The 26,823-nt window shown below is 45.9% G+C and overlaps 1 protein-coding gene across 1 annotated transcript in view; it reads left to right on the forward strand.

Annotated features, from left to right (window-relative positions):
* The window catches only part of PDZRN3 (PDZ domain containing ring finger 3), a 230,479-nt gene that overhangs the window by 185,559 nt on the left and 18,097 nt on the right, over nucleotides 1-26,823 (forward strand). Inside the window, exons 4-5 of the mRNA XM_004581628.4 lie at nucleotides 21,485-21,732; nucleotides 24,418-24,505. Of these exons, the coding sequence (XP_004581685.2) occupies nucleotides 21,485-21,732; nucleotides 24,418-24,505 (336 nt within the window). The remainder of the gene's footprint in view (nucleotides 1-21,484; nucleotides 21,733-24,417; nucleotides 24,506-26,823) is intronic.

Consider the following 26,823-nt stretch of genomic DNA (forward strand, 5'->3'; position numbering starts at 1 on the left):
TTTTTATTTTATGTTTTTAAAAAAGATTTATTTCATCATGCCTGCCCTGTGACTTAGTGGGTTAAGCCACTGTCCGCAATTGCCAGCATCCCATACAATACCGCAATGGCCCAACCGGCCACGGCATTCTCATGCCTCTGAAGTACACTTCCCGCCTCATTTCACCTGCCCTGGTTCTACAGAGCCCCTTCCCAGTCCCAGAACCCCACCTTGCTCCTTGCCTCCCAGGACGTGGGAACAGGCCAATGGCCCTTTCCCCAGAGACCCTCCGCGACCTCAGAAAGCCCAGAAGCCCCAGGCTGATGTCTCTGTGTCCCAAGCACTTCACACCTCTCCCACTCACACACCTGCTAACCAACACACCTTTGGCCTGCACCCTCCACCCACCAACAGAACAGGCATCACCCGCCTGAAGGAGGTGCCCTGGGTCCCGCCACTCACAATACGCTTATCAGGTTAACTTCTGAATAAAAAAATGCATCCACCGAGTCCTACTTCGGTCTGGGCCGCTTTGTAGCAATGACAAATGAGTCTGTGTCCCCAGATGCTGATGACCTCCCTGGACACAGCTGCATATGCCCTGAGGCAGGTGGTACAAGGTCACAGGGGAGATGACTCTCTCTCTCTCTCTCTCTCTCTCTCTCTCTGCATTGCTGTCACCCACCTGCCACGGCAGCACAAGGGAACATGGAACAATGAAAGCATGCAGCTTTAATAAACGAGTTTTCTGTGTCCATCAATAATGCAGCTGGAGATCATGCTTAAGAAGGGGGTAGGGATAGGTACCAAGGGCACGGTCAGCATCTGGGGAAAGGCACAGCCCCACCAACTCAACCCCCACAGTCCCCGTCATTGGTGAATGCCAGTTTCAGATGTCACGGGATTGGTGAGATACAGGCAGGCCAGGCTGTCCTGACGCATGTCCGGGATCGACACGTCCTACTGAGAGCGACCTGCTTATCTCCTTCTTCGCCAAGGACACACTGACCCATGCATCCATTGGTGATCTTGGGGAAAGGGGTTCCCTGTTTCTGTCTACTGGTCACCCACCAGCAGCATAACGTGGTTTTCAAATGCATCGGATTCTGCTTACAAGCTTGTGGCATGCGAAAGCTGAGATCATGCACAGTGAAAAAAAAAATGTTCAGTTGTGCCATGCGCCAGGCTTGACAAGAACAGGGACGGCTTCTCTCTCTCTCTCTCTCTCTCTCTCTCTGCAGAGCCTCCAGGAGTTTCTTCTAAGCCGTTTGTTCTCAAAGTATGTGGCTGGAACTTGTTAGAAATGCAGGCACTTGAGATGAGTGTTCGGGGTGCAAGGGATAAAGTAATTGCTTGGAACGCCTGCATCCGAGAGCCTGGTCCATGCCCTAATTACTCTCTGCACTTTGGATCCAGTTTCCTGCTGATATAACTGGGAGACAGTAGATACTAGTCCAGGTACTTGGGTACATGCTACCTGTGTGGGAGACATAGGAGTGGGGACAGGTGAAGTTCCTGATCCTTGCTCAGCCAGCCTCAACTGATGTGAATATCTGAGTCTCTCTCTCTCGCTCTCTCTCTCTCTCCCTCTCTCTCTCTCTCTCCCCTCCTGGAGGGGTCTCTCAGCAAGTGGGGCTCAGCAGTCTGCATCTCACAGGCCCACCAGTGTCACTTAGGGTGAATTTGCTATTTGGGAGCCTCTGATTTTCTTAACTCTGTTGAATGAATAGAGTTGAATGAATAGGCAGCAAAGAGGTTGTATCCCAGACACACCTACGCAGATTGACAACTTCATTTTCGGTTGGTTAATACCAAAGAGTTATTTTATTTTGCTTGGTAACTTTTTTTCAAGTTGTTCAATACTATCTAGTTTACAGTGGAAGGTTATTGAAGTTGTGTGTGTCACATGTATGTATGTATGTGTGTGTGTGTGTGTATTTCACCATTGTCCTCTCCAAATCACCCCAAGGCTCCAAAGTTACCCTTTTCTTTCTCCACCACACATTGTCCTCCTGCAAACACTCCCTTCCCGGGAGTAAATGGGAAAGTAATCTAATTAAAGCAATTTCCAATAATGTGAATGATGACAGACAGAATCCCCCTGCCAGAAGGGAACATATTTTTGGACAGAACCTTGTTACCCAAATGAATCCTAATTTGCAGACTCCTGGGGGAAATAAACGGGGGCAGAGACCTCCTTCCAAAGATGAGAGTCAGAAGTGACAGCGCATGACGGACAGGCTCCACCTCTAGGGCGCTTTCAGGTTATGGTCCAACTGTATCCATCCACTGAACAGCAGCGACCACTGACCCTTCAAAAGTCTCGAAGTACGTGGGCGTGTGTCACAGGGGCATGGTTACAAGTCCTCCTGGTTGTTGCCAGCTTGTTCCAAAGGAGGTTCTCTGCAATGACCCCTCCCTCCTGCCCCCAATGTCTGATGGTCCATCTCATGCACGGTCCATATACTGCATACCAAAGCTACTCCTTCACTTTCTTTTCCCTTTCTGCCTGTTTGATACTCAGCTTGCTGAGGAGACAGGTTCGTTGGAGAATGGAATCTCACTTTTCACTTGCATTCTTACGATCCCTCTTGAACTATGATAATTCCTTTGGGACGGCGGTCCTCCAACCCTAACTTGAGTCAGCATCACCTGACGTGTGGGGCGAGGGCGGGGAAGGGTGTTCAAGCCCTGAGTGCTGTGCTCCACGCTTGAATGTTGCTGCTGTTGGTCCAGGGACTGGCGTTTGAGAACCACTGCTCTAGGAGACGGCTGGATCACTGTGCGGAAGTTGATGGGTGGGTGAAGCAGCGTGGCGGGGAGGGAGGGAGGAGGGGAGGGAGGCCCCTGATAGCCGACTCCTCCTCAGTTTCACTAGTGTCAACTTGTCTTTCCCTTCCAGGCAGAGGTGTTCTTGCTGCTCTGTATCTCTGTCAACACTTGGTACTGTCCCAGGTCTTAATGTTTCCTGCATTGCAAATAGGAAGAGGTACCACACTGCGGCCTGAGTTTGCTTTGCCCTTGCTTATTAATGAAATTGAATATTTTTAATTTTACTTGTGGACATTGGGACATTATAGTTTGCGACTTTTTTGTGTGTCTGTGTGAAATGCTTGGACTTTTCATCTTCTCTTGGTTTAAAGAATATTGAAAGCACCATCAGGATGTGAATCCATGATGTATAAATGTTGCAAACATAAATAAAATTTCCTTGGGAATTTTAAAATAATTTTAAATTGAAATTTTTAAATAGTTCAAACATTGCCCAAAGGAGAAATATTAGGAGGGAACCCAGAAAGAAATTTATGATGTCTTTTCCACCCCATTCTCTCAGGGAAAGTAAATCAGAAATAGCAAGAACGGGGGCAGATGGAGTCAGCTGGTTATAATGATCATCACAAAGCACAAAATCTTGCTTTGCCTTTTTTTTTTCTTAATACAAGGCATTGCATAAAATCCTGTGAAGTTGTCTTGTCAATGAATTCTCTCAAACTGTAGCATTTGATGTAATAGCAAAGAAAAACCATCTGTACAGCTACAGTTATAGACCACTGCCTAAGTTTTCATATCTCTAAAGAAATCTTCAACAAAAGATTTGTTTCTTAGGGGAGGAACAGCACATGAACCCAATAGTGCAAGTACTATTCACCACATTACTCCAATGAAAGCAGAGTTCATTTGTCAGACATCTAGGAGAACAATAGTTTCATTTGGCTACACTGGACAAATAACTACCCCTCTCCCCTTGCCCAAAAGTGTCAGTGGGCCTACCACATTGCGAGTGACTCACTGAACATGAACCATTTTCTGTTATCGAGCAGTTGTCTTCTCTTTGAGGAGGTTCAAAACCAGAGAGAAGTGACCGGTCCTTCACAGCAGTGCTTCCGTTGGTATCAGGAGAAGGAAAGCCAGATGTTCCCCTCTGAGAATCACACATGTGTTTCACATCTGGGGTTGATTCTCTTTCTTATCTCATGACTGCTTGTCTGCCACAAATACCTTGTAATGTTCATGCCGTATACCTTATATACCAGATATTCCCATTTTACGCTCAACCATGTACATTCATGCGTTCCCATTTGGAGTAATTCCCCACCAAGAGGGATATCCTTTGCTTGCTATTTTTCTCTTTTTAAAATTTCTCTCTGTGACAAATTCCTAAATCTAAGTTTGGGAGTAATGGAGGTATCTGAAAACCTTCCAGTATTTTCTAAATCCTTAGAACAGTATGTCTGTGTAATTTCTTCCTCCCCAATTCTATTAACACGAACTCTTCATTCATGTCCATCTATGAATGGATATGAGAGGAAGTGGCTGCTCCCCTAGGAGTGAAGGGAGGGTGGGAGCCACCAGCAAGTCATTAACACAATTGTCCATGAAGTTTCAGAAGCAGCCCTACCCCGTGTCCAACCATGGTCCATTAAGACATAGTAGATTTTATATCCTGAAGTGAACAGAGAAACCCCACAACGGAGAGGTCAATAGTTGTGTTTGTTATTTCTGTAAGAACAATGATGATCGTTCGTAAGGGTTTTGGGGCAGGTGCAGCTTTCTATCCATGAATTACATACAGAATCTCATCATCTTCCCACAGCTCCTAAGGCAGAGGTACTCAAAAGAGCCATTTTACTTATTTGAAAGACTAAGCTACATAGAGGAAAAGAAAGACAGAGAGGAGGAAGAGAGAGATCTTCCTTTCACTGGTCACTCCCAGAACAGCCACGATGTCAAAGGGTTGAGCCGGGCCAAAGCCTGGAGCCTAAAATTCCATCTGGGTCTCCCACATAGGCGGCAGTAGCCCAAGCATTATCTGCTGCTTTCTCAGATGTACTAACAGGGAGCGGGTGGGTCGTAGAGCATTCAGGACTTAGTCAGTGACCATAGGGGAGGCTGGCATCACAGGTGGGGCTCAACCTGTTGCACCACAACACCAGAGTCAAGAAGAGGCACTGTTCAACTTGGCACTTTTCAGATGGGACATCAGCGGGTTAGAGGCATTGGCTAACCTATCTGGGATCGCACAGATGGTCGGTGACAAAGATGGAATCAGCACTGGCCTGGGAGACCTGAGGCAGACCTGACCATGAACAGGTTTCTTCAGGCAGTTTGCCAGTCATTGGGTTCTGCCATGAGAAGGAACACCCCACCCCTGCCATGTGGCCTACAATCAGCAAAAGACAGGCTCAGAAATTCAATGTTTTCATCTTGGGCATGTAATTGCGTGGGAGTGGCGACCTCCAAAGGCACATGGCTCTACCCTCAGAGACACCATGGTATGACCCAAACAGGAAACCGCTTGATTTTCTTCTCTGCAAAAGGAGGGTATTCTGCAGCCTCAGGAGCTGAATGAAGCCTCCATGTGATGCCTTGCTCCTGGAAGGACACCCTGTGGGTTTTAAAGCAGAAGGGAGATTCCACGCACAGGTTATTGCAGTCTGGCATCACCTGCTTGTCCTAAGGGCAGGTGACACTGAGTGCCTACTGCGCTCTCCAGGCCATGAGCTGGGGGAGGGCCTCACAGCAGCTGCCTGCCCTCAGCACTCTTGGCCATCCCCTGGATCTCACTCAAGAAGGGAGGAGTCGGGGTCTAGGCTGTGCCGCTGAATGGCTGTGTTAAGGTCTCAGCCTCTCTGACCCTTGGTCTTGCTCTAAAGCACCCAAGTACAGGCTCTCCCTCTTAAGCACTGCAGAAAAAAAACTCATGGCAGATGGAATTTAAAAATACCTTGATTTTGGAGCAAGCAGATGTTTTGAAATCTTGGCATACTTTTTTGTATGTTTTTCCATGAACTGTGTGGAGAGTTCATATACATCAATGTCAAAATCTATCACGTGAAGCAGATGTTTGCATACCATTTGCCATGACACTGTTCAGAGTGTCCTTGTGCATACTGTCCCTGGAAGTTCATATCATGCCTTAGCTCCAAGCACCCGTGTGTGTTTAGCACCAAAAACAACCTCAGGGCACTAGAGAAGGGAAGAGGAAGCCAGGGTATGTGGAAGAGGTGGGGGCAGAAACAGGTTGAAAGTTATGGGTCAAGGGTGTGTTCCTCCCCCGCCCTGGGAACAGGTGCAGTGATGGAAATGGGTTCAGAAAGGCTAGCTTATGTGGGGATCCTTGGCCACTGCTGGTGCTTGCCACTGCTTTTAAGGGAACAGCGGAGAGCAGGGCTTTTAGAGCAGCTTCTTGCCAATCACATGCAGGGGCAGAAACAGCGACTGCATTTAGAGAAAATACTCAGACGCACTCATGTGGTTGTCGGAAGGTTGACCAAGTGCTGTGGTGTGCCTGATGAAACCACCATGGCTGCACAACCAGCAGAGCCATTGTCCCCTGAGCACTTACCACCCAGAGAGGGAGAACGACACCTACAGGTTGCCCTGCAGATCAAAGTGCACCAAGGGTGGCTCACACAAAGTGCTGGGGACACCAGAGCAGGGCAGAGTCACAGTGCTGGAGCCAGGCTGCATTTCCTGAACATTAGGAATGTGGAGCGATGGGTGTCAACCAGGCAGAGGACCAAGGCAGGAGGAGCTGTGGGAGAATGAATAACATTTTCCCATGCTTCTGTCTCTTGTGTCATCTCCTATTCAGATAGCACTTGGCTACCTAAGTTGGACACACACTCCCGTGTTTACACTAATGAAAACACTTAGCAAAGTAGGTAGACGCCGCTAGACAGCGCTGGATGATTGTACTGTGCACTGGATGGCACCACCTTGTAACCCACAGCTCCATTGTCAAGCCTGATGAGATGGGTCATTCCGAGAGCTTCACACCATTGACTTCAAAGGTGACTAAGAAAAGATAGGAAGAATCCAGACCCGCACAAAAATGGGGGTGGGGCAATGGGGAGACTCACCGTTGCCCACAGCAACCGTGAAATCTCCTGCGTGGCCCCACAGCTGGCTGCTCTCCACCAGGCCCGGGTTGTTGCTGCCAGCAGTCTCTTCTCTCAGACTCGCATGGCATTTTGCTGAAGCAAAACTGGAAGTGCCTTTCCACCCAGCTGCTCACACACTCAGCATAGGCACTCTAAATGTCACCCCTGCTGTCTGCTCTCACCCTTGGATAACTTTACTCTTTCAAAAAATTTGTTACGTGCTTGGTCCAACCAGCGTCAAGATGGACATAAGCAGAACTGTGTATTATGTATGATTCTCTCTCTCTCTCCCCTCTTCTTTCTCACTGAAAACCCCCTCACTGCCTCATATTCTAATTGCATTATCAAGTATTTTGTTTGGTTCATTAATTCCTTCCCAGATGATTTGCCCCTGGTAGGTTTCTAGCAAATTCTAGCCATGTCTAATAAATCATATTAGAAAATGCTGCAGGTTTTTCTCTGGATCCACCCGCTGTTTCTTCTGGCTCTGCAAGTAGGTTTAGTCTCCTCCAGTTCACAAAAGCAGCTCTGTTAGTGTGAAAGGTAAAACTCAAGCAGTTGAGCCACAGAGCAGAGATTTCTGAATTGCACTTTGGTAAGCCAGGTCAGCAAAGTTGCTTCCCCATTTGCTGTGCATGAATATACCAAGGATGTTGGCTCATTCAGGTACGCCTTCTGCAGGTGACCACAAGCCAGGTGTTGTCTCACCCTTGTCCCTTGCTCTAGGACTTGAAATCAGGGAGGGGCCTGAGTTCTAAGAAGATAACCATTCCCTCCTCCCTCAACCCTTATCCTCCCTTTCTTTTTTTTTTTAACCTTTAATTCGTGCAATAACATTCTTTCAATTCACTTTATAATCACAAGCATAGGGCACCACTGACCATAATGTTCAAGAAGTAGAAAGTGGAAAGACGGCTGTTTCACATCAGTGTACCTAAATACTAGTAACTCTTCAATTGCCAATTTACAGATATGGAAATGGAGGCTTGGAAAGAATAAGTGGTTTCTTTACACAAGTAAATAGTATTTTCTTGTTTGGCTCCCAGCATTGATAATTGATTCACCTGCACTTTCCCGTTCAGACTTTTCATAAATATCATTTTTTAATCTCTGTTCAGTTCAACAAATTTATCAGGGACCTGCTATATGCCAGGTACCTACTGCACCTAAAATATAAATTTGTTCCACCATCTTTACTTTCCAGAATTTAATCACAAGAAAGCAAAGATCAATTATTATAATGTGGTCATATTTTAGTGCCTGTGAAGTCGAATGGATGAGTCCTTTTATTTCCTGTTTTACAGGCGATAAATATCCAAGAATGTCATCATTATTCTTTTTGTGTCATTTGTAAATCACATGTATAAATCCTGAAGGAGGAAGTACGGAGTTAACTTACTTTTGATTTGTGAGTACACTGAATCGCCGTAGCATCTCTGTCTTTTCCACTTGGATGCTTCCAGGGTTTGTTAGCCATCCATTTTCCTTCGTTCTTCTTGCAAGACCCATATTTTCAAAATTCTGCATTAACTTCCTACCGCGACCACTACTACACCTAACCACTTCTACAGTTGACTGGAAGTTCTACAGTGGAAGTTCTCCATGTCACAGGAAGGATCTCAGCCACCTGCACCTGTGCCCATTTTGGACCTAAGGTCACCCAGCTCCATTCTAGCATGGAAACAGGCCAGATGGGATGTTCATGCAAGTCACAAATGAGATGAGCTGGTGAGGTGGAGGTAGGTTATTCAAAGTTAGAAAAATGTCTCAACGCAATAAAAAGAAGGCACATATTTTCTCCACTAGTCTAAGCTTTCCCACATTAGGCAATCATGTACAACTAAAAATACAAAATTTTGCTAAAGTTCAGGATACACACAGACTAAGTTTCTGTGCTCTAATTTTGTATGTTGGCAAGATAAGCAATGAAATGCTGCCCACGCACTTCCAGCACCACTATCCAAAGTCACTTTTTTCTAGGTGTCAGGAGGATAGAGCAAACACCCATGTTGTCGTTCTGGACAACAGGCAGTCCTGATAACCACAGGGTGAAATCAGTGGAAATGGATTATAAAAATTTTCATAATGAAAATGCTGACAGTTTCTCAGCATCTAGCACTTTGAACAGTTGATACCCAATAAAGATCAAAATTTTTTTTAAAAAAACAGGAGTTTTACGAATGGCTGGGGCTTTCCAATGATTCTAAAGCAGCAACTAGGTGGGACAATTTATGTAAAGAAGAATTTTGGGAGCCAGTGGTTAGAGCTTTCCTTCCTGCCTAGGGCTGGGGAATGTGTGTCCCAGTTTGGACAGACTTGTTGAGTGGTTTTTCTGAGCAGTCTGCAGAATAGCTTGGCTTCTTATAATCTACTCTTATGATGGGTGACGAAGATGTATGATTCTAGAATCTTGGGGAGCAAAATTGTCAGCAACACATCCTACCTTAGGAAAGAACATTTTCCTAGCGAATGAGATGCTGGCTGAGATGCCCATATACCATACTGGGGTAAAGTTTGAACATAGGATTGCAGGTTATTACCATGCTCAAGAGATAGGGGAGGGCTGGGTCTACAGCAGGTAAGCCACCACCGGCTATGCCAGCATCCTATATTGAAGCACCCTGTTTGTGTCCTGTCTGCTCTGCTTCTAATCCAGCTCCCTGCTAATGCACCTTAGAAAGCAACAGGTGATGGTTCAGAACTTGAGCCCCTACAACTCACATGGAAGACCAGCATGGAGTTCCTGGCTCTTGGCTTCTACCTGGCCCAGTCTGCGCCACAGTGGCCATGTGGGGAATAAAGAAAGCAGTGGATGGGAGATCACTCTACCTTTCGAATGAATGTTTTAAAAGAAAGAAATGGAGTAGATGGACAAAGCTAGCAGTTAAGATGGGCACATGACACATCAGGGTGCTTGGGTTTGGTTCCTGATTTTCCAGCTTTAGCACAGTATTTGCTCAGGGACCTGGGCTCATTGACACCCCTGAGGTCTGGATTGAGCTCCCAGATCACAGCCCTTTCTGGGCTTATGGGAACTGGGGGGGTGACCTGTGAGTAGGAACTCATTATCTGCCTCTCAAGTTTTTTTTTTAATAAATAGTTCCTTAGGTTGGTACAGTGACAGCAGGTGGTATTGTGGTATCCCCTTAGAGACACACCAAGCTCGTGTACTTGTTAGAACATTCCCCAAAAAGGAGTTCTGACTTGGGACCCAGACACCATTGCAGAGAATGTATCTTAGGGCTGTAGTAGCTGAACAGTGAAACTGCTCAGGAAGTCTAGGGTCTATCCAGGTCCTTCATTCAAGTTTCTGAACTTTGATGGTCTGCTCTTGTTTTGCCTGGGTTTTCACACTGTTATCAGAGAGTACCGTACTGGGAGTTAAGAGACCACGTTCTGGCTCCCCAAACTACTGCTGTCTAATTAGCAAGTCACTCACCCTTTGGAGTCACAGCTACCTGTAAAAAGGAGAACCTCAATGATGATTAGGAGGGACCCACTTTCTCAGCATCCCTGTTGCAGCTGAGCCAGGCCTGCCATCCTAGCAGTGTCCAGCCCTTTCTTCATGCAGCCGGCAAAGATCATGAACCTGTTTCTGAGCTACAGACCTGAGCGTACATGTCATCTTAGTGCTGCTTCTCCATCCTCCCATTCAACCATCTCAAAATCAGCTTTTTTCACAGGCTTGATTTGGTAACAAGAGTCTCCAAAACTCTACCCTTGACATAGTTCCATTATACAATAGGATGCTATTAGCTATAATTAATTTTAAACGAGAATAAAAGAAAGGTGACTTATTAACTGCCTTGACTGTCGTAATCATTTTGTTTCATTTATATATCAAAACATCATGCGTACATCTTAAGCATATGTAATAAAATAAATAAATGAAAGGACAGAAGTTCTGATTGTAGGTCAGCCTGGTCTCCCGCTGTCCACCCCTCCAGTGTCAGCATCAACCAGCCATCCTGACTGGCAGGTGCGTCTACGCTAGGACCTGTGCATGCCCTTCGCTGTTTTGGTAATACCTTCTTCTCTCTCGCCCCCTACACTGAAATTGTGCCTATCCTTCCACTCAGTGCTCGGATACAGCACTTAGCTTGCCCCTCATGTGAAACTTTCAAAACCAGTATTTAAGACAGTGCAGGCGTCAAGACGCTCTGTCATCATGTATTCTGAATGTTGCTAACGAATGTGTGTTACAATAGGAACACAGAGGAAAAATGAACCTGTTCATTCAGCATTCATGGAAGTCTTGTTTCCAAACTAGCCATAGGTTCTTTCCAACTGAATTGGGTCTGTGTGTGTGTGTTAAGCTTCTAAAACCATAGTCTGATGCTGAAACATTTTCTCGAAGGTGCCTATCATTTGAATCATTTGAACAAAAGTTTTTCACATGGTCTGCAGATCCCAGAATGAATTCGCTGGCTACGTAGGAGCCAAAAATTAACTGTGGTCTTAATGACAGATAATTTTGTTTAGTTGCATGGGGAACAAAAAGAACAAAAAAGATACTAAACCACTGTTTAGGTTCCACCACAATTTTGAGGCCTGGATTCACAAAATGCAGGAAATTGTATTTACAGTGAATTAAATTCAGCTTTGATTTGTTCTTGGCACTCATGGCTTTGTTACCTAACCTTTGTGTTGCTTAAAGACAGGAAATTTTATTATCTTACTCAAAGGAGCAAAGAAAGTGTAAGACATTGCATTCGATAAACATTTCCTGGTGGTTGCTTTACTGCCATTTCTCTTTGATACTCAGGGCTTCAAAAAAGATACGGTTGTCTTCTCTCGCCAACTACTCAGAAATTCTACCTGCACAATTGACTGACATGATGTGACTTTTGTCCCCATTGTGCTATTGTACAACATGTTCCAAGGTGAGGGCCTCACAGAGTTCTGTAGGACATGTGTAGGGCAAACATGTTGAAATTTGATGCGGCAGGCAGAAGGAGGAATGAATGGAGAGAGAGAGAAAAAAAAAAAAAGCATTTGCCTTGGCTTCATCCTTTCTTCAGTCACAGGGGAAGGGAAGTGGAATGAATGTCCCGATCCCGTATTCTACACTCTGTTTCTTAAACATGATGCCATTGCAAATGGCAAAATGGTCAAAATGAGCTCCTGGAAACGGGCAGCAGACCTGGCTGCTTTGTTTCATGTAGCAGAGCCCCCTGCATCCGCACTGAGGCCCAGGCAATGCGCATCCCCTCCCCAGGCAAGAGCCTTGGCTCTGCTAGCGACCATCACACCCCTTACCTGGAGTCCGCCTCCCCCTTCTGCTGAAGCCTGCTCCTGCCACCGTGCCATCATGGCCTGAGCTCACTCCAACTCCTGAATACCCTTTTGTTTTAGGGCTGAGGTCAAGGAACAGCACTTGCAGGTGTGAGGTGTGGTAGTTAGAGTTTGCACTTGACTCTAACTTGAGCCAACTTCAGTTGTGTTCTCAGGTTTATTAGCAGGGAGCTGGATGGGAAGCCAAGCACCTAGGACACGAAGCAGCATCACAATATTGAATGCCAGCACTGCGGGCATCAGCTTAACTCACTGTACCACAATACTTTCCCCCGCATTAAGTCCTTTTCATTCTATGATGTTCCCTAAGTGGGAGCCTGAGCTGTACCCAGGTGTCAATTCTTCTATTTTCCAGGCGAGAACCATGAAGAAGTGAGGCCATTTGCCCAAGCTGAAGTAGTTACAACAGCAGCAGATCCTGGACCCTGCACCTGGAGCTGTGCACAGATTACATTGTGTAGTTACTCATGAAACCCACACTTGAATCGTGTCCATTTTCAGTTGAGTGCTGTGCAGCACACAGACATGGAGAGGAAGTTACCTAAAACCACACATCCAGCAAATGGCACAGCAGAGGTGCTCACCAGTGGATCTCTCCCTGGGAACTGGGAGTGGCCAACTGTCATCCAGTGTCAGGAGTCATGGTCTTTTCTTTATCATCCCCTAACACATCATGGGCTCCCCAATAATTCCTCCACCAGGGAGGACAATTAATTGCACAAATTCATTGAACACTCTAGTCTATGCAGAGCCTAATTCCTTATCTGCCCATAGATGAGTTAAGACCTGTTGTTTTAACCCACTTTACAGATAAGAAAACTAAGACACTAGCAGGATAATAACCTGCTCAAGATAACACAGCACAGGAGGGATACAGCCTTCACTTATACCCCAGACCAACCGTGGAGCTGGAGGGTTAGGTTTTGACTAACGATGGATGATCATCAAGTGCACACACCTCTTGCACAACTTCATGTGGCTAGGAGCCTTTCTTCATTTTGAAATGTAAATGACTATCACACATTAAGGCCTCTCTGTGACACTCTCTTCAGCTCCGTGCCACAGTTCTGTCTGTGGAGGACTCTTCCTCCGTGTCTTGCCATTGGGTATTCTTACATGCTATGCTATTTCAGTGGGCCCTCTGGTCATTAGGGGAATTGAAGTTTGCAGGAGGTATTTGGGAGGCCAGTGTGAGGTTCACGCTCCTGGCCTGCACCTGACGGAATTAAATGGCTTCCCTAAGGCTTTGGCGTGATGCTTGCAGAAACCTAAGCACGCCTTCCTCCCTTGGTCTCTGCTGCATTTGCTTGGACGAGAGGAGGCAATCTCAGTGAATTGTGAAATGCGGTGAAAGTGACCTTTAGGGAAAGTACATCATCCTCTTGAGCGTGCCTTTGCCCAGACGAAGGGAAAGCCATGGGCATCCTGAACAGGTCGGCTGCCAGTGTGCACACACGTGCTCTGTGTCACGTGATGACAGTTGCTGCACACCTGCCTCCTGGAGGGTCCCAGATACAGTAGGGCACGCACCTGGTGGTGTGTGGCATGGAGGAAGTGCTGCACCACCGCTCCCCTTGCAGCATCAGAGACGCCCCATTTGATGCCAGGTGTTCTTGGCCACTCAGTGACAAGGTGGGCAGTGAGGACGCAGCCACTGACATTTACTGTCACAGGCCATCCACACTGCAAGCACTCCGGGACACATCTCTGCCAAATCCTTTGGAGGGAGACACGAGGCAGCTGAGCCACCCCACAGCCCCCTTCTGTGTGTCTGGGGCTCAGTGGCAGGTGCCCAGGGGCCCAGATCGTCATGTGGCTCTGCTGCACCGGCCTCCTGGCATCGAGACAGCTGCAAGTGGGACCCATGCAGCATGAGTTGGAGAAAGACGGACACAGCACCTCTGCCTTTCACTTGACTCACATCCTGGCTTTGTACCTTGCTCACTCTCAATCCGCATGACTCCACAATACAGAGAGAGAGAGAATCTTGCATGTTCTGATTTGTGAGGACCACAGATTCCATGTTTCTCTCGCTTTCCTCTGCATGAAGGAGTGTCTCTTTTCAGTTGACGTGCCCCCGCCCACCACGCAGAGCAGTTGTAGGCAGCAGGGAGGTTGGTCGGAGTCACCTTTGTTCCCATGCAGACACCCCAAGACCTTTCTGGATCTTTTCTTTTCCCTTCTCCACCAAGCAGAGCATATTTTTCCTTAATTTTTTTAAAATTTTGTTTATTTGAAAGGCACTTACAGGGAGAGGAGATAGAGATCTTCAACCCTCTGATCCAATCCCCAAAGGGCCCCATAGGCTAGAATTCAGCCAGTCCAAAAGCCTCAGGCCTGGAGCTTCTTCTGGATCTCCCACGTGAGTGCAGGAGCCCAAGGAGGCCATGGTCTACTGCTTTCCCAGGTCATCAGCCGAGAGCTGGGGCAGCCAGGATTCAAACCACCCACCTAATGGGATGGCAACACCATGCTGTGCCACAGTGCAGGCCCCATGCCATTTTGATCTCTTCAAGAAGTAGTTCAGTAAAAATATAGGAAATGCTTTCAGCTAAGTGTCTTTGTTTACCTCCCAGAGAACACATGAAGAGTTCCGGAAAAGGGGAGATCCTACTGTGGAACTACTTACAGCCTCTCTCTAACATCCAAAAGGGTTGCTCCTTTAACTGGCCGCCATTAAGGCAGCATGAAATGTGCACAGTAATTGTAGAGGCATAATGGTCCAGCTGTAATGATGTTTTATAGGCATTTGGATGTTATCTCCTCACATGAGATGGTATCAAGGCTTTTAAAAAGAGATAAGGCGGATGATCATGCAGGTGAGGTTAGCATCTGGAAAGAAAGTATTTTATAATATGGGAAGACAAACATTTACTTTCTAATCGTGAGAGTACGTGTCTGATTTTCAGCCTCTGTTTCTTTTTCTTCAAGATTTTTCACATTTCCTTTATTTCGTTCATGCGAAAGGCAGAGTTGCAGAGACAGAGGGAAAGGTCTTCCATCCACTGTTCATTCTTTAAATGGCTGCAACAGCCTGGGCTAGAGCCCTTTCCGGGTCTCCCAGGTGGGTGCCTGGGACCCAAGGACTTTGGCCATCCTCCCATGCTTTCCCAGACCATTAGCAAGGATCATCCAGGCCATGAACCAGAACCCATGTAGGATACCAGTGTCATAGGTAATGACCTCACCTGCCCCAAAATAATATCACCCCCTAGCCTCTGTTTCTGTAGGATAGTTAGAGTCTTTCTTTCAGAAAAAAAGGCAAATGGTTCTAAACTATAAGATGCTTAAGTGAGAGAGAAGAATGGCTCCTCTAAAATTAAACAGGCTATAAATTCACCTGTATGGGGTAAAGGGAGTCTTTCCAGTTGTAAAAGTATCACACCAAGTATCCCATCAGAATCCATTTAGAAAGTACCATGGACAAAAAAAAATAATAATAATGTTAATAATGTTGCAAGGAGGGAATCCCCATGGACAAATCCTCAAACAGATTGACATTTCAACTTTCTGGAAACTGAATCTGTTGTCTGTGTATCTGTAGGTGGAGATGTAGATGTATTTCTATGTTAACACCAAGTTAGCTTGAATGCCCCTTGTTCATGAAGAGTCCTGTTCCTTCGGAAGTACCATATTCACATTTCAGACAAGTTGCCATCCCTGCCTCTAGCCATGGAGCAGGCTGTAAGTCTGAAATAAATTAAGACAGACAGCAGTTTCCTGAATGGAATAAGTTTTTTTTTTTTAATTTTTTTATCCAACCTAAATCAGGTCTTAAAAGCTTTTACTTTTTGCTACAGAGTTTATTATCGGTGGCTGCTTCCAGTGAAATCTAAGTTTTAATTAGTTTGAAAACATAGGTGTGATATTTTATAGAATGAAATCGCTGCCCCTGTATTTAATTAAATGAACCCTATAAATGTTGGATTTTAGCCAGGAGCCTAATTTATAGTGGACTGAATTTAAAACTGCATGAGCCCTGTGGCTAGGGTTGTTGGGGCTTGTAATAGAAACAGAGGTGATTGGGGAGCTACTTATCCTCAGAAGTGAAAGGTTCCCCCGTAAGTAGATATTATATACGTATTCTATCATTTAAAAAGTGTATGTTGTCTTAACCAAAGGTGACATTTAAACTATCCCGAAGTGTTAAGGGTGGAAAATTTGGGAAGCTACCTAGGTTGCAGTTTGGAAAGGTGACAGCGAGTGACGGTGGCTTGCCAATGTTATTTCCAGGTAGGCAGTGGAACATGAGCCTCTTTGTGGGTCCCAGGCATCTGCAGCATTCTAGTGAGTATAGACTCCAAGAGCAAGAGGTCAGATCTATCCCCTTGCAAGGTGTCTGGGGGAAATGCCACTCATGGTACTATCATCTGACCATTTCTTCAGTGGCTCCCAGGTCTGGGGCTTCACATTTCCATCCAGAAATTCCTTCAGTGTCCCCTACACATTCTGCCAAGAAGAGAGCTAGGATTACACAATAACATCAATGAACACTGGCTGCAAGAGACAGAGATGGGTTGCCAATGAAATTCACCTTTTACATCAGTGTGCAAGGCTGACTCCAGGAAAGACACCTGCAGGCACCACCTTGCAGGAGTACATGGAGTGTCAGCTGAGGCTCAGTGGAACCTTGTAGGCCCCTTCCCCTGCCCCGAGCATGACTATCTGGTCCCAGGAGGAGCTATGCAAAAATCTCTTTAGGGTTCCTTACTGTCAGGTTGCATCTGCGCCAGGGATGTTTGCCTTGAAACTGATTGAATTTTTCCCATAATCACGCTTAAGTCCTGGAGGACCAGCCAGAGCCTTAGGTGGGTAACTTAAGCATTTAATTTATAATAAAGACAAAGTTTGCAATCAGCATTTCTTGTTCCAAAACATTCCATTTGCTTGGTTTTAGAGCTGCATAAACTGTCTGGAAAGCAATGTGCTCAATTGGGCGAGTTAATGATATTTAATTTGACCGGGCCAAACGTCACAGGAGGAGCGCCCCGGCTCCGTTCCGCGTAATGTCGATGGGATGTTAATACCCAGAATACAGCTTGCCACTCTCGGGTGGCTGCCGGCGGGCACCACGATCATCAACCCGCTCTGCCTCTCGGTGATGTGACCTCTAGATGACAGTGTAATAAGCATTATGTGCACAAGGTAATTCAAAACAAATTTGACTGCAAAAACAAAAACAAAAAAAAGGGTCATTTAGGAGGGTAAGCTTCTGCCTTGTCTCATTGTCTTTTAAGAGAATGTAATGATCCCTAAAATACCTTGTCTAGAAGCTTGTGTGATGTGGGGTCAAGTCCCATAAAATTTATCTGTTGCATGCATCCACCCCACACCCCTTGAAAAAAGCATCTTGGAAATGGAAATTTCTCTATGTGTGTGTTGGCGGCTGAGCCACTGGAGAAGTATAGCAAGCTTCCTGGGAAATAACTCTCTCACTCTGAAAGTGTCTCTTGAGACTAATGTTCTGGGATGACTTTTGCTAACTGTTTTTTGAACGATTGATTGATTGATTGATTGATTGATTGATTTGAAAAGCAGAGCCACAGAGAGAAAGATCATTTTAACTCTACAAAAACGACCACAAGGGCCAGGAGGCAGGAACTCCATCTGAATCTCGTCGGGGTGGTAGAGACCCAAGCATTTGGGTCATCCTCTGCTACCTTCCCAGGTGTATTAGCAGGGAGGTGGACAAGAAGCAAAGCATCCGGGATTCCAACACACCGAGTTCCAGGCCTCTCCTTTTCCCAAGCCTTCTGTGCAGTAGAGATGTTCAGGTGTTGCTACACCAGCTGTCTTTAACAGAACCCAAAGTCAGGTGCAAAAGTACCATTCTGCTCATCTGCACTTGAACCACTGGGACACAGGGATCTCTTTGCCCCCTGGAATCCAGCCAGCATAAACTGATTTAAACAGGTCCTTTGTGCATAGTTTGCTATGTCCCATGCCGTGGGCTCTAGAATTGGTTTATTATAAAAACTACTAAGTAAAGCAATAATTAGCACTACTTTTTCCATTAAAAATTAAGAGAACTGATTAAAGTGCATCACCAATCAGAGAAGCATTTTCACTAAGTCTTTTACACCAATAATATCATTTGAAATAATTGATAGTATGTTATCCTATACCCAATTTTATGACACCTCTGTGCAATATTTACACCTGTTAGGATGTAGGTAGCTAAACTCCACGTCCGGTGGCTTCAATTATAAGTAATGTAATACCAAATATAATTTTTTTTAAATTGTGCAACAAAAGACTCTAGCCTGTTGGTTCACTTGTTTAGTGATGTCATCGGGGACCCTGTTCTCCCATTCTCCCCACCCCACCCATCTCAGTGTGCTAATTTGGCCTCCAAGGCTGGTTTACTATATGGTCCAAAATACGGCCAAGGGACTAGGAAATGCATGCACATGACTTGCTCAGGAGCAGGGAAAGGCAGCTTCCAGCCTCCCGGCAGATCTCCTGTTATCACATCAGCCAGAATTACATTGCAGAAGAGGAAGCTGCCTCCAAGTAGTTTCACTGCCCAAAACCAAGAGCTTGGTCTCCAGCCTAGCCTGGGCCCAAAGTTTTCATCCTTGTTCCTCCATCCTTGAGCCATAAAACAGGGAGCCACCTGACTTACCAAAAACACATGGGAATGGGATGGGAAAACCAGGAGTAAGTTCACCCCTGGACAAAAGGAATAAGACCACCATGACAGGCTAAATCAAGTCTTCTTAGAAGACAGATTATCTGACTCAGTGGAGAGGAAACAACGTGAGGGCTGTGTTACAGGACAGGATGCCAAGATTTGCAGAAGAAAGTCTGCTGGCCAGGCAGCTGATATTGCAAGCTGCTATTATAATTGTGAGCCTTCGTCATGTGTGTGCAAAGACTAGCCTAAGAGACACCACTTGGAAGATGCCTGGAGTCTTCATGGTCCTCCCTCAGTTCCCTTAGCTTAGTGTTTCTTTTAAAGATAACAAGGGAGTTGAGAGAAAATAGATGTTGTTGTAAGAAAACCCATGTGTTCATTCTCTTTGAGCGGAAGATCTGGTGTTTATACAGAGAAAGCACAGATTGGACAGCTCTCATAAGACACACTGAAAAAGCTCAATAACTGAGTTCCTTGTGAGTGAAACTATCTGAGGCAAACTATCGCCCAACGAAGACCAGGGAGGAAAACCGAGGTGTGAAGGTGGGGTTGGCTCTGACCACATTTCCTAAGAGTGAACAGCACTGCATTACTTACCCACAGGAAGACTTTCCCCGCTGTTAACTCCTGGATTGTAGGCAGAGCATCCCCTTTCCAAAAGTTTTCAGGGCATTTCAGGGATGCTCGATGGATAACTCAGCAAATATTCCCAAACCTGAAAAACTGCAAGATCTGAAACCCTTCTGGCCACAGACGTTTTGGATAAGGGATACTCAACATGCCTTTGATTCTTGGTATCACACATTGATGGGAAGTGTGACCCAGGTGGTTCCATCTGGGATGAATTTCACGGCAGTCCGTGGAAATTCTCATCTCCATTGCCCACTTCCTTCCCCTGCGGCCAGAGTCCTGAGTGTTCTCAGTTCTAAACAGGGAAGGGGTAAGATAGTCCTTTGGAACGACATAGAGAATTCCTGTGTGATTCTGTTCTCTCAAAGGAGAGGGCAGAAAGGCAAGCGCAGTGTTCAACCTGACTGTTGTCCATCTTCCAAAGAGGGAATGTCCAAGTCATATGGTTCAGACATTGTTGTATTTTGAGAGCACTGCAGCCATTCTGTGACCCACAGTTCTTGTCGAACCAAACTGCTGCATGTTGGAAGTAAATTACTCAAGCTGATGAAGTCCAAATCGCTCCCAGCATGCCCTGGCACCATTCATTTGTGCTTCATAACAAGGAAAGCATCTGACATCTCTTCCTCAAGGCACTCCAACCTAAGAGCTGCCATTCCTCTTGGGTCAGAGTAAAAGATAATGTGATCAATACTTCGGTTTTGCCTGGACCAACGGTAAAGGAAGTGATCTGCCTCAGGAAGCAGAAGAGATTAAAGGGGAAAGGCTGAAGCATCAACCTAGGAGATTGCAACTTGGGTACTATGATATCCAGGGGCAGCCGTGCAGCTGTGATGCTGTCCCCAGATGGGAGCAGGTGGGGAACTTCTCTAGCCATGGATTCTGGGAAGCATGAGGTTCACACCATTGCGACGATACGAGGGTTGAAAATGCCAACCAACACCACCTGGGGAGTTGACAATATTTTAGGGGTAGATACGTTCAGGCAGGCCAACCGCAAGATATCGGCGTATTATCCACATTTAATGTAATTGCCTGAGTGGAATGTCTTCTGTTGTACAAGGGGGGAGAAGGAGGATAGGAGAGGGTGGAGGAAGCCATTGGGCTTTCCTGATAACTTGGAATGTCTCCGGTTTCTGAAAGGAAGATTCTGCTTTGTACGTCATTGTCCCTTAAGTTATTTGAAAGATAGTAGGGTGGAGTTCTCATTATACAACAGAAAGAATCCTGGCCAAACCTCCAGCCTTCTGCCCCACCAGGAACTAGTGAAGTCAGCCCATGGGGTTTATCTGAGGCATTGAAAATGGAGATCAGTATTCCTCTGTCCTTGCCAAGCAACATGAGCAACATCACAGAACTGTTGGGAAGGGGTCCTTATTGAAGTCAATGTGGGAGATAGTAGGCAGTGCGTAAGTGCAGGCATTGGGGTTACAATGGTAACAAAGCACTGCAAATAGTGAGAAGTGGATTGCCACCACGCTGGCTGGATCTCCCCAGCTTTTGGCCATTTGATTCTCTTCTTTGTGCTATCTGCCATCTATGCTTACAGCCTTTACTATCATTTACTTAGCATTTGTGATGGATGTCTTTAAAAAGAAAGGCAAAGAAATTAATAGCAAAAGTCCTGTTGCTTCCATAAAAGGAAAGCAAGCAACGCCTGACACACACTGGCAAAACAGACACCATCAACACATAACAAGGTAATTAATTTCTAGTTAGCTGTTACTGTCCTGATAAAGATTTGGAGCCTGGGGCTGGTCTTTTCTCTCACAGACAAGATGAGCAAGTGATGAAACTGTAGGAAAGATGTGCCAGGAGGAAGCCAAGGCCTCCCTGCTGTGAACTTTATTATTTAATGCCAAATTCTTATGCTCCCACCAACTCACCCCATGCCTACCAAGCCATTCTTTGGGAATCCTAAACATTGAGGCTTAAAATTGTCTGTCTGACACTTCCCCATGCATCTTCCTATCGGAGGTGTACAGGTGCCATCACACCAGACAGCAGTCTTTCATAAGCTCTGTTATAACCTTGTCCTACCCTTAATATATCTCAACAGGTCAATGGCAAAGATTTATCCCGGGCAACTCATGATCAGGCCGTGGAAGCCTTCAAGACAGCCAAGGAGCCCATTGTGGTCCAGGTGTTGAGACGAACACCAAGGACCAAGATGTTCACGCCACCATCAGAGTCGCAGCTGGTGGACACGGCCACCCAAACAGACATCACCTTTGAACACATCATGGCTCTCACCAAGATGTCCTCGCCCAGCCCACCCGTGCTGGACCCCTACCTCCTACCAGAGGAGTAAGTACTGTGACCCCAAGCTACTAATGCCTCAATAAGTATGATGAAGTTGGCTTTCCCTTTTCCCTGTGGTAGGAAAAAAAAATTGATGTGTCTTATAATTTTCCTCCTAGTTGCCTGTGTTTAACTTTATTGTTTATAGAGGCAATAAATTGAATCCTGCTCAAAACCACTCCGACATATTAATGACTTTATTATAACCCTGGAGCGGAGTTATTCAAATTATATTCCAAGAACAGAATTACTTACAAATGTTGTAAAAGTTGTTTCAGAATAAAATTTAATCACAGCAAATGGTAATTTGAAGGTTGCATAGTTACGACTAGAGGGAATGTTGATTGTTCTTTTAACTAGACAACAGAGTAAGGACAGAAAGTTCTGTGGGTTGGGCATTCTGCTTTCCTTGGTTTCATTTCAAACTGAAATTCCTGCAAGCAGCCTGCACAAGGCTCCTGTAAATACTTTGTAGACCACTTCAATAACAACGTGAAGCAACACGCCTGGCCTTCTTTTCTTCACCTCACAGTCAGAGAAAACCCTGCTGCTCAAGCCAATTTCTGCTTGAGGGACTTGGGCAACTACTTCGTTGTCCAGGGCTTTATTTTCCCCTTATGACAATAGTGATAAATAGTCTGCCTCTCCCAGGCTTGCAGAAGGATGAAAAGAAGTAATGTATGGAAAGTGCTTGGCATAGCAGATGCTAAGCCCTCAATAAATGGTAGCAGCTGTCATCATTAATTCAGTAACTGATGGAAAATATTAAGAAAAGAAATGTCGAATAAGAAACTCTCACTGGCTCACGAGATGTCCCGTTTGATTTTGCCTTTTTCAGGTGACTGTAAGTTTCAGGGGGTACCATCTCTCTAGCTGACATTAGGGCCACCCTTATGGTCTCCCTTCTTGATTCCATCTGGGTTGGGATCATTGATTACATGCATTCTTTCCAAAGGCATTTTCACCTCTTGCAGGGAAAAGCTCTGAGCGATACCTGTTGCACTTCTATTAGCAACTCGATAGCTGGCAGGAGCACGTGTTTCCTGCGGTGCCATCAAATCCCAGACAGAGGGTTGTCTTTCATCTCCTGGCTTTAGTGGTTGGCTGTCCCTGGAAACCAAGGTGAATTCCCCAAGTGGGGCTAAAAGTAGATTTCAGCTATAGCTCACAGTGCATAAAAGAGAAGGCCAGGAGTCCACCTGACATGGCCCACAAGGCGCAGGTATACAAGTTAACTGCTGGTTCCTATGGAATAGTTATTATGCCTTGCTCTCCTGCACCAGTGAAGAACTGCAGCCTCACCCAGCCCTACTCAGAAGCACCCAGATGGAAAGACAGGTGTGTTGCCCTCAGCTCTCGGCTCTTAATCATGATACTCTGTAGTGTCCCAGCTGGAACCAGCATTGCGACTGGCCGATGCACTGAGTCCACTAATTCAAATCAGTTATCTTGCATTCCCCACCCAAACAGCCTCTCGTTATTGATGAGGCCTTTAAGACGACTCCTGAGTCTCAAATGTTGAATCATCCCAGTGACAGGTCTTTTACATTCCAAACCCCTGATTTCCTCTTACATCTGGTTAACATGACATGACTTATCCCCCCTGGGATGATTTGAGAAATGTCAGAGGAGTTCAGAGGTCAGTCCCCTGCAGGCTGTGGCCTCCAGGTCACACAGTTGTAAGGGCCTGCCTGGAGGTTGGATGGGGAGTGTTAACTTGATGCTTGAGAGCCCAGACTTCCAGCAGTATCCTTGGTACTAAAAGCCCTTTAAGTGCAGCCAGTGTGTTTGCCTGATGGGGCCAGAAAATTGAAAGCCAGCCCTTGTTTGAATGACCACTCATGCCTGATCTGTTGTTGCAGAACTAAGTGCTTGGGAGGGATGGCCAGAACCCACTGATTGCTGTGCTGGCCTTTGAGAATATGAGGTCTGGGTCCCCAGCCAACAGTGGGAAGCTGCAGCTTTCCATCGGCATCTGGCACAGTGGACCCACAGCTGCTTTCACAGCTGCTAACCAAGCGTGTTGTACCTCCCATTACCTTTCTCCTAAAGATGCCATTAAAGACACTCCTGAAAGTTGGTGGGTTCTGAGAAGTGTGTTTTATAGAAAAGCAAGTTTCCAGTCTTCTAACAGAATGAGTGTGGTATGGTGTGTGTGTGTGTGTAAACATAGGTGTGCACACATACACACATGCACTTATACCCATTCATATGTAACAAGCACTTGCGTGCATACTGTATAGTGAAACTCATGTTTCTTGCTGTGGATTCAGTCCAGAGAGCTCAGCAACACAGGATCCGAGATGAGTGCGTCCCCATTTCAATCACTGCTCTTGGAACCAATCTCAGAGGTCAGCACATGTGTTTGAGTGTTGCCTGGACTACATCCTACATCTCTCCAGAACAAGCAGGTTTAATACAGGCCTCTCTCCTGCCCAGTGACTTAGTTGACAATGAGTCACATGGTACACATCACTAGTTGGCTATGGGACAGACTCCTGGCACAGAGAACCATTCACTGTGTGCCTTACCTCCTTCCAGAAGAAGCAGACTTGCAGGCAGAAGGTGCAAGAACGGACTGTGCTCAGAGCCACATCCAAAGAGAAGTGGGCTGGGACAGGCCCATGCCCTGGGAAGGGTGTGATGCCCCTGCTGGATGCAGGGCCTTCAAGACCTTTCACTGTTTTTCAGGCATCCCTCGGCCCACGAGTACTATGATCCAAATGACTACATTGGCGACATCCACCAGGAGATGGACAGGGAGGAGCTGGAGCTGGAGGTAAGAAGAGCATCACTCTTTGGGAGTCGTTCTGGAGAAGCCAGGAGGTCCCCTAAGCTCTCTTCTGCACGCATTTCAGTTTGGGATCTTGATGAAGAATACCAAAAGCAGAAGCACCCTGACCACTCCTGCAAAAGACATAGCTGTAAAAGACATAGCAGTTTACCAGCCAGGTCACAAATGCAGAAATTGAAGTTTTTGAATTATTATTATTATTATTATTATTTTAATGACTTAAAAACTAAGACGTTGGAGCTGGAATTGTGATATAGCTAGTTAAGTCACCTGCTGCAATGCTAACATTCCACATAGATGCTGGTTCGAGTCTCAGCTACTCCACTTCTGATCCAGCTCTCCGCTGTTGCACCAGGTCAACGTGCTTGGTCCCCTGTAGCCACATGGGAAAGCTGGCAGAAATCCTGGTTCCCAGCTCTGCCTGGTTCAGCCACAACCCAGTGCAGCTGTTTGGGGAGTAAGCCAGCAGATGGAAGAGCTCTCTCCATCTCCTCACCACTCTCTATCATGTTGTACCTCTGCCTTTCAAATAAATCTTAAAAACAAATAGTAAGACAAAAAAAGAATAAGACATTCTCTAGGTTGCCATTCTCAACCTCGGTTCTCATATAACCCATACATTCGTGTAATTAAGGTAAGCCTCCTCACCATCTAGCTTTTTATTCATTGTGTGGATGTAAAAAGGCAGAGATCTCACCTTTAGTAGTTCAGTAGTTCATTTTCCAAACACTTGCAATGGCCAGGAGCAGGCCAGGCCAAAATCGGGAGCTCAGAATGCATTTAGAGTTGTCCTATGTCAGGCACAGGGTTCCAGCTACTTGGCCCATCGCCTGCTGCCTCCCAATGTAATCTTAACAAGAGGCTGGACTCCAGAACAGGGTAGGGACTTCATGTTAGGCTCTCCACTTTGGGATATAGGCATCTCAGGCACATCCTAATTCAAAGGCCAAATACTTTCCCCTAACTTCTGTCTTGTACCATCAGCCCTGATGCAAAGGCTGAGTTGGCCCACCAGTTTCTCCAGAGTTTCTAATTCTGATCTTGAAAACATTGGATCAAATCTGTAACTCCCCTTATGCATTATCTGAGGCCAAATCTAAATAGAGATTCTTGATGCGATGTAATATAAATTGGCCTCTGTCAGGTGTTCGGTCATTTAGAGGACAACAAGATAATTCTGCTTCTCCTCTATAAACACCAGCATCCATGACCGAGTCATTTATACTGCCAGGAAAAGAAGAAAAACATGGTTTCATATTTCAATGTGTTCTCAAAAGATACGAGAGCACTTCTGAAAACTGATTTTTTTTCCTCTGGAATAGAGGCAGAGGGTATGTTTTCAAAAGGTACCTGATGCTGGCAGGCAAGTCTTTGGGCACCACAGGAGGTCAGCCCAGGGAACTGCATCAACGTTATATCCAATCTTGTGGCCAACTGTTGTGTAGTCTGGGCTGTCCCACTGACACTTCTGAAGTTGATGTGTTGTTCAGAGGCAGTGGGGCCCTGTGCAGTGAGAGAAACAGCTGAGTGGTACAAGATTGTTGGCCTCCCGGAGCAGTGCTTTCAAGTCACCAAGAGCTCTCATTCTGAAACAGAAACTGAGGATGGATAAAGGAGTGCCCAGGGCCGCTTTTAACTGCTGCTCGCCTACTGCTAGACAGGCAAAGCAAAGCCTCTAGTCCCTAGAGACATGATCGACTCCATGATGTTCACATTCTTTTCTTTTTTTTGATTCTGAAATTGTCTTTTAAACGCATCAGCTCTGAATAGCACTGGCCATTGCTCTAACTGTACAAACCCTGGATGGCTTCTGCTGTCAGCCAGTGGCCAATGCATCTGCCATCAATCACCGCTCCGGGTGATGTATTTTCTTCCTGTAAGGGTTCTGCCCTGTACTTGTCATGTCCTAGTATCCCCAGGTTCAAGGCTTAGCTAGTGAGGCAGCTGATGACTCCTTGTGGAGACGTGTGCTTCCTGTAGTCACCACTTCTTCCTCCCTAATGGATACCATGATCAGTGCAATTGGGAAACCCCAAACAGGATGTCCTAGAGAACTCTGCAGAATCTTGACTGTTTCATTAGCATGCCAAATGCCCTGAGCAAAGAGACCAACCACAGGAGGCAGATTCTCCCAGACCTCTTTGGACTGGCACCTGCTCACCTTTCCTCTGCTTGTGGTGAGAGAATCCCCACTCTGCAGAAAGGACTAATTAATCATCTTTATGGGACAATCCCGCTCAGTGATGATCATTATAATTATGATGGAGTACGGCTCTTTGAAAAGCTGTCACATTTCTCAGTTG

This window comes from Ochotona princeps, chromosome 21 (assembly GCF_030435755.1).
Source record: "Ochotona princeps isolate mOchPri1 chromosome 21, mOchPri1.hap1, whole genome shotgun sequence".
In the NCBI taxonomy this organism is placed as follows: domain Eukaryota; kingdom Metazoa; phylum Chordata; class Mammalia; order Lagomorpha; family Ochotonidae; genus Ochotona; species Ochotona princeps.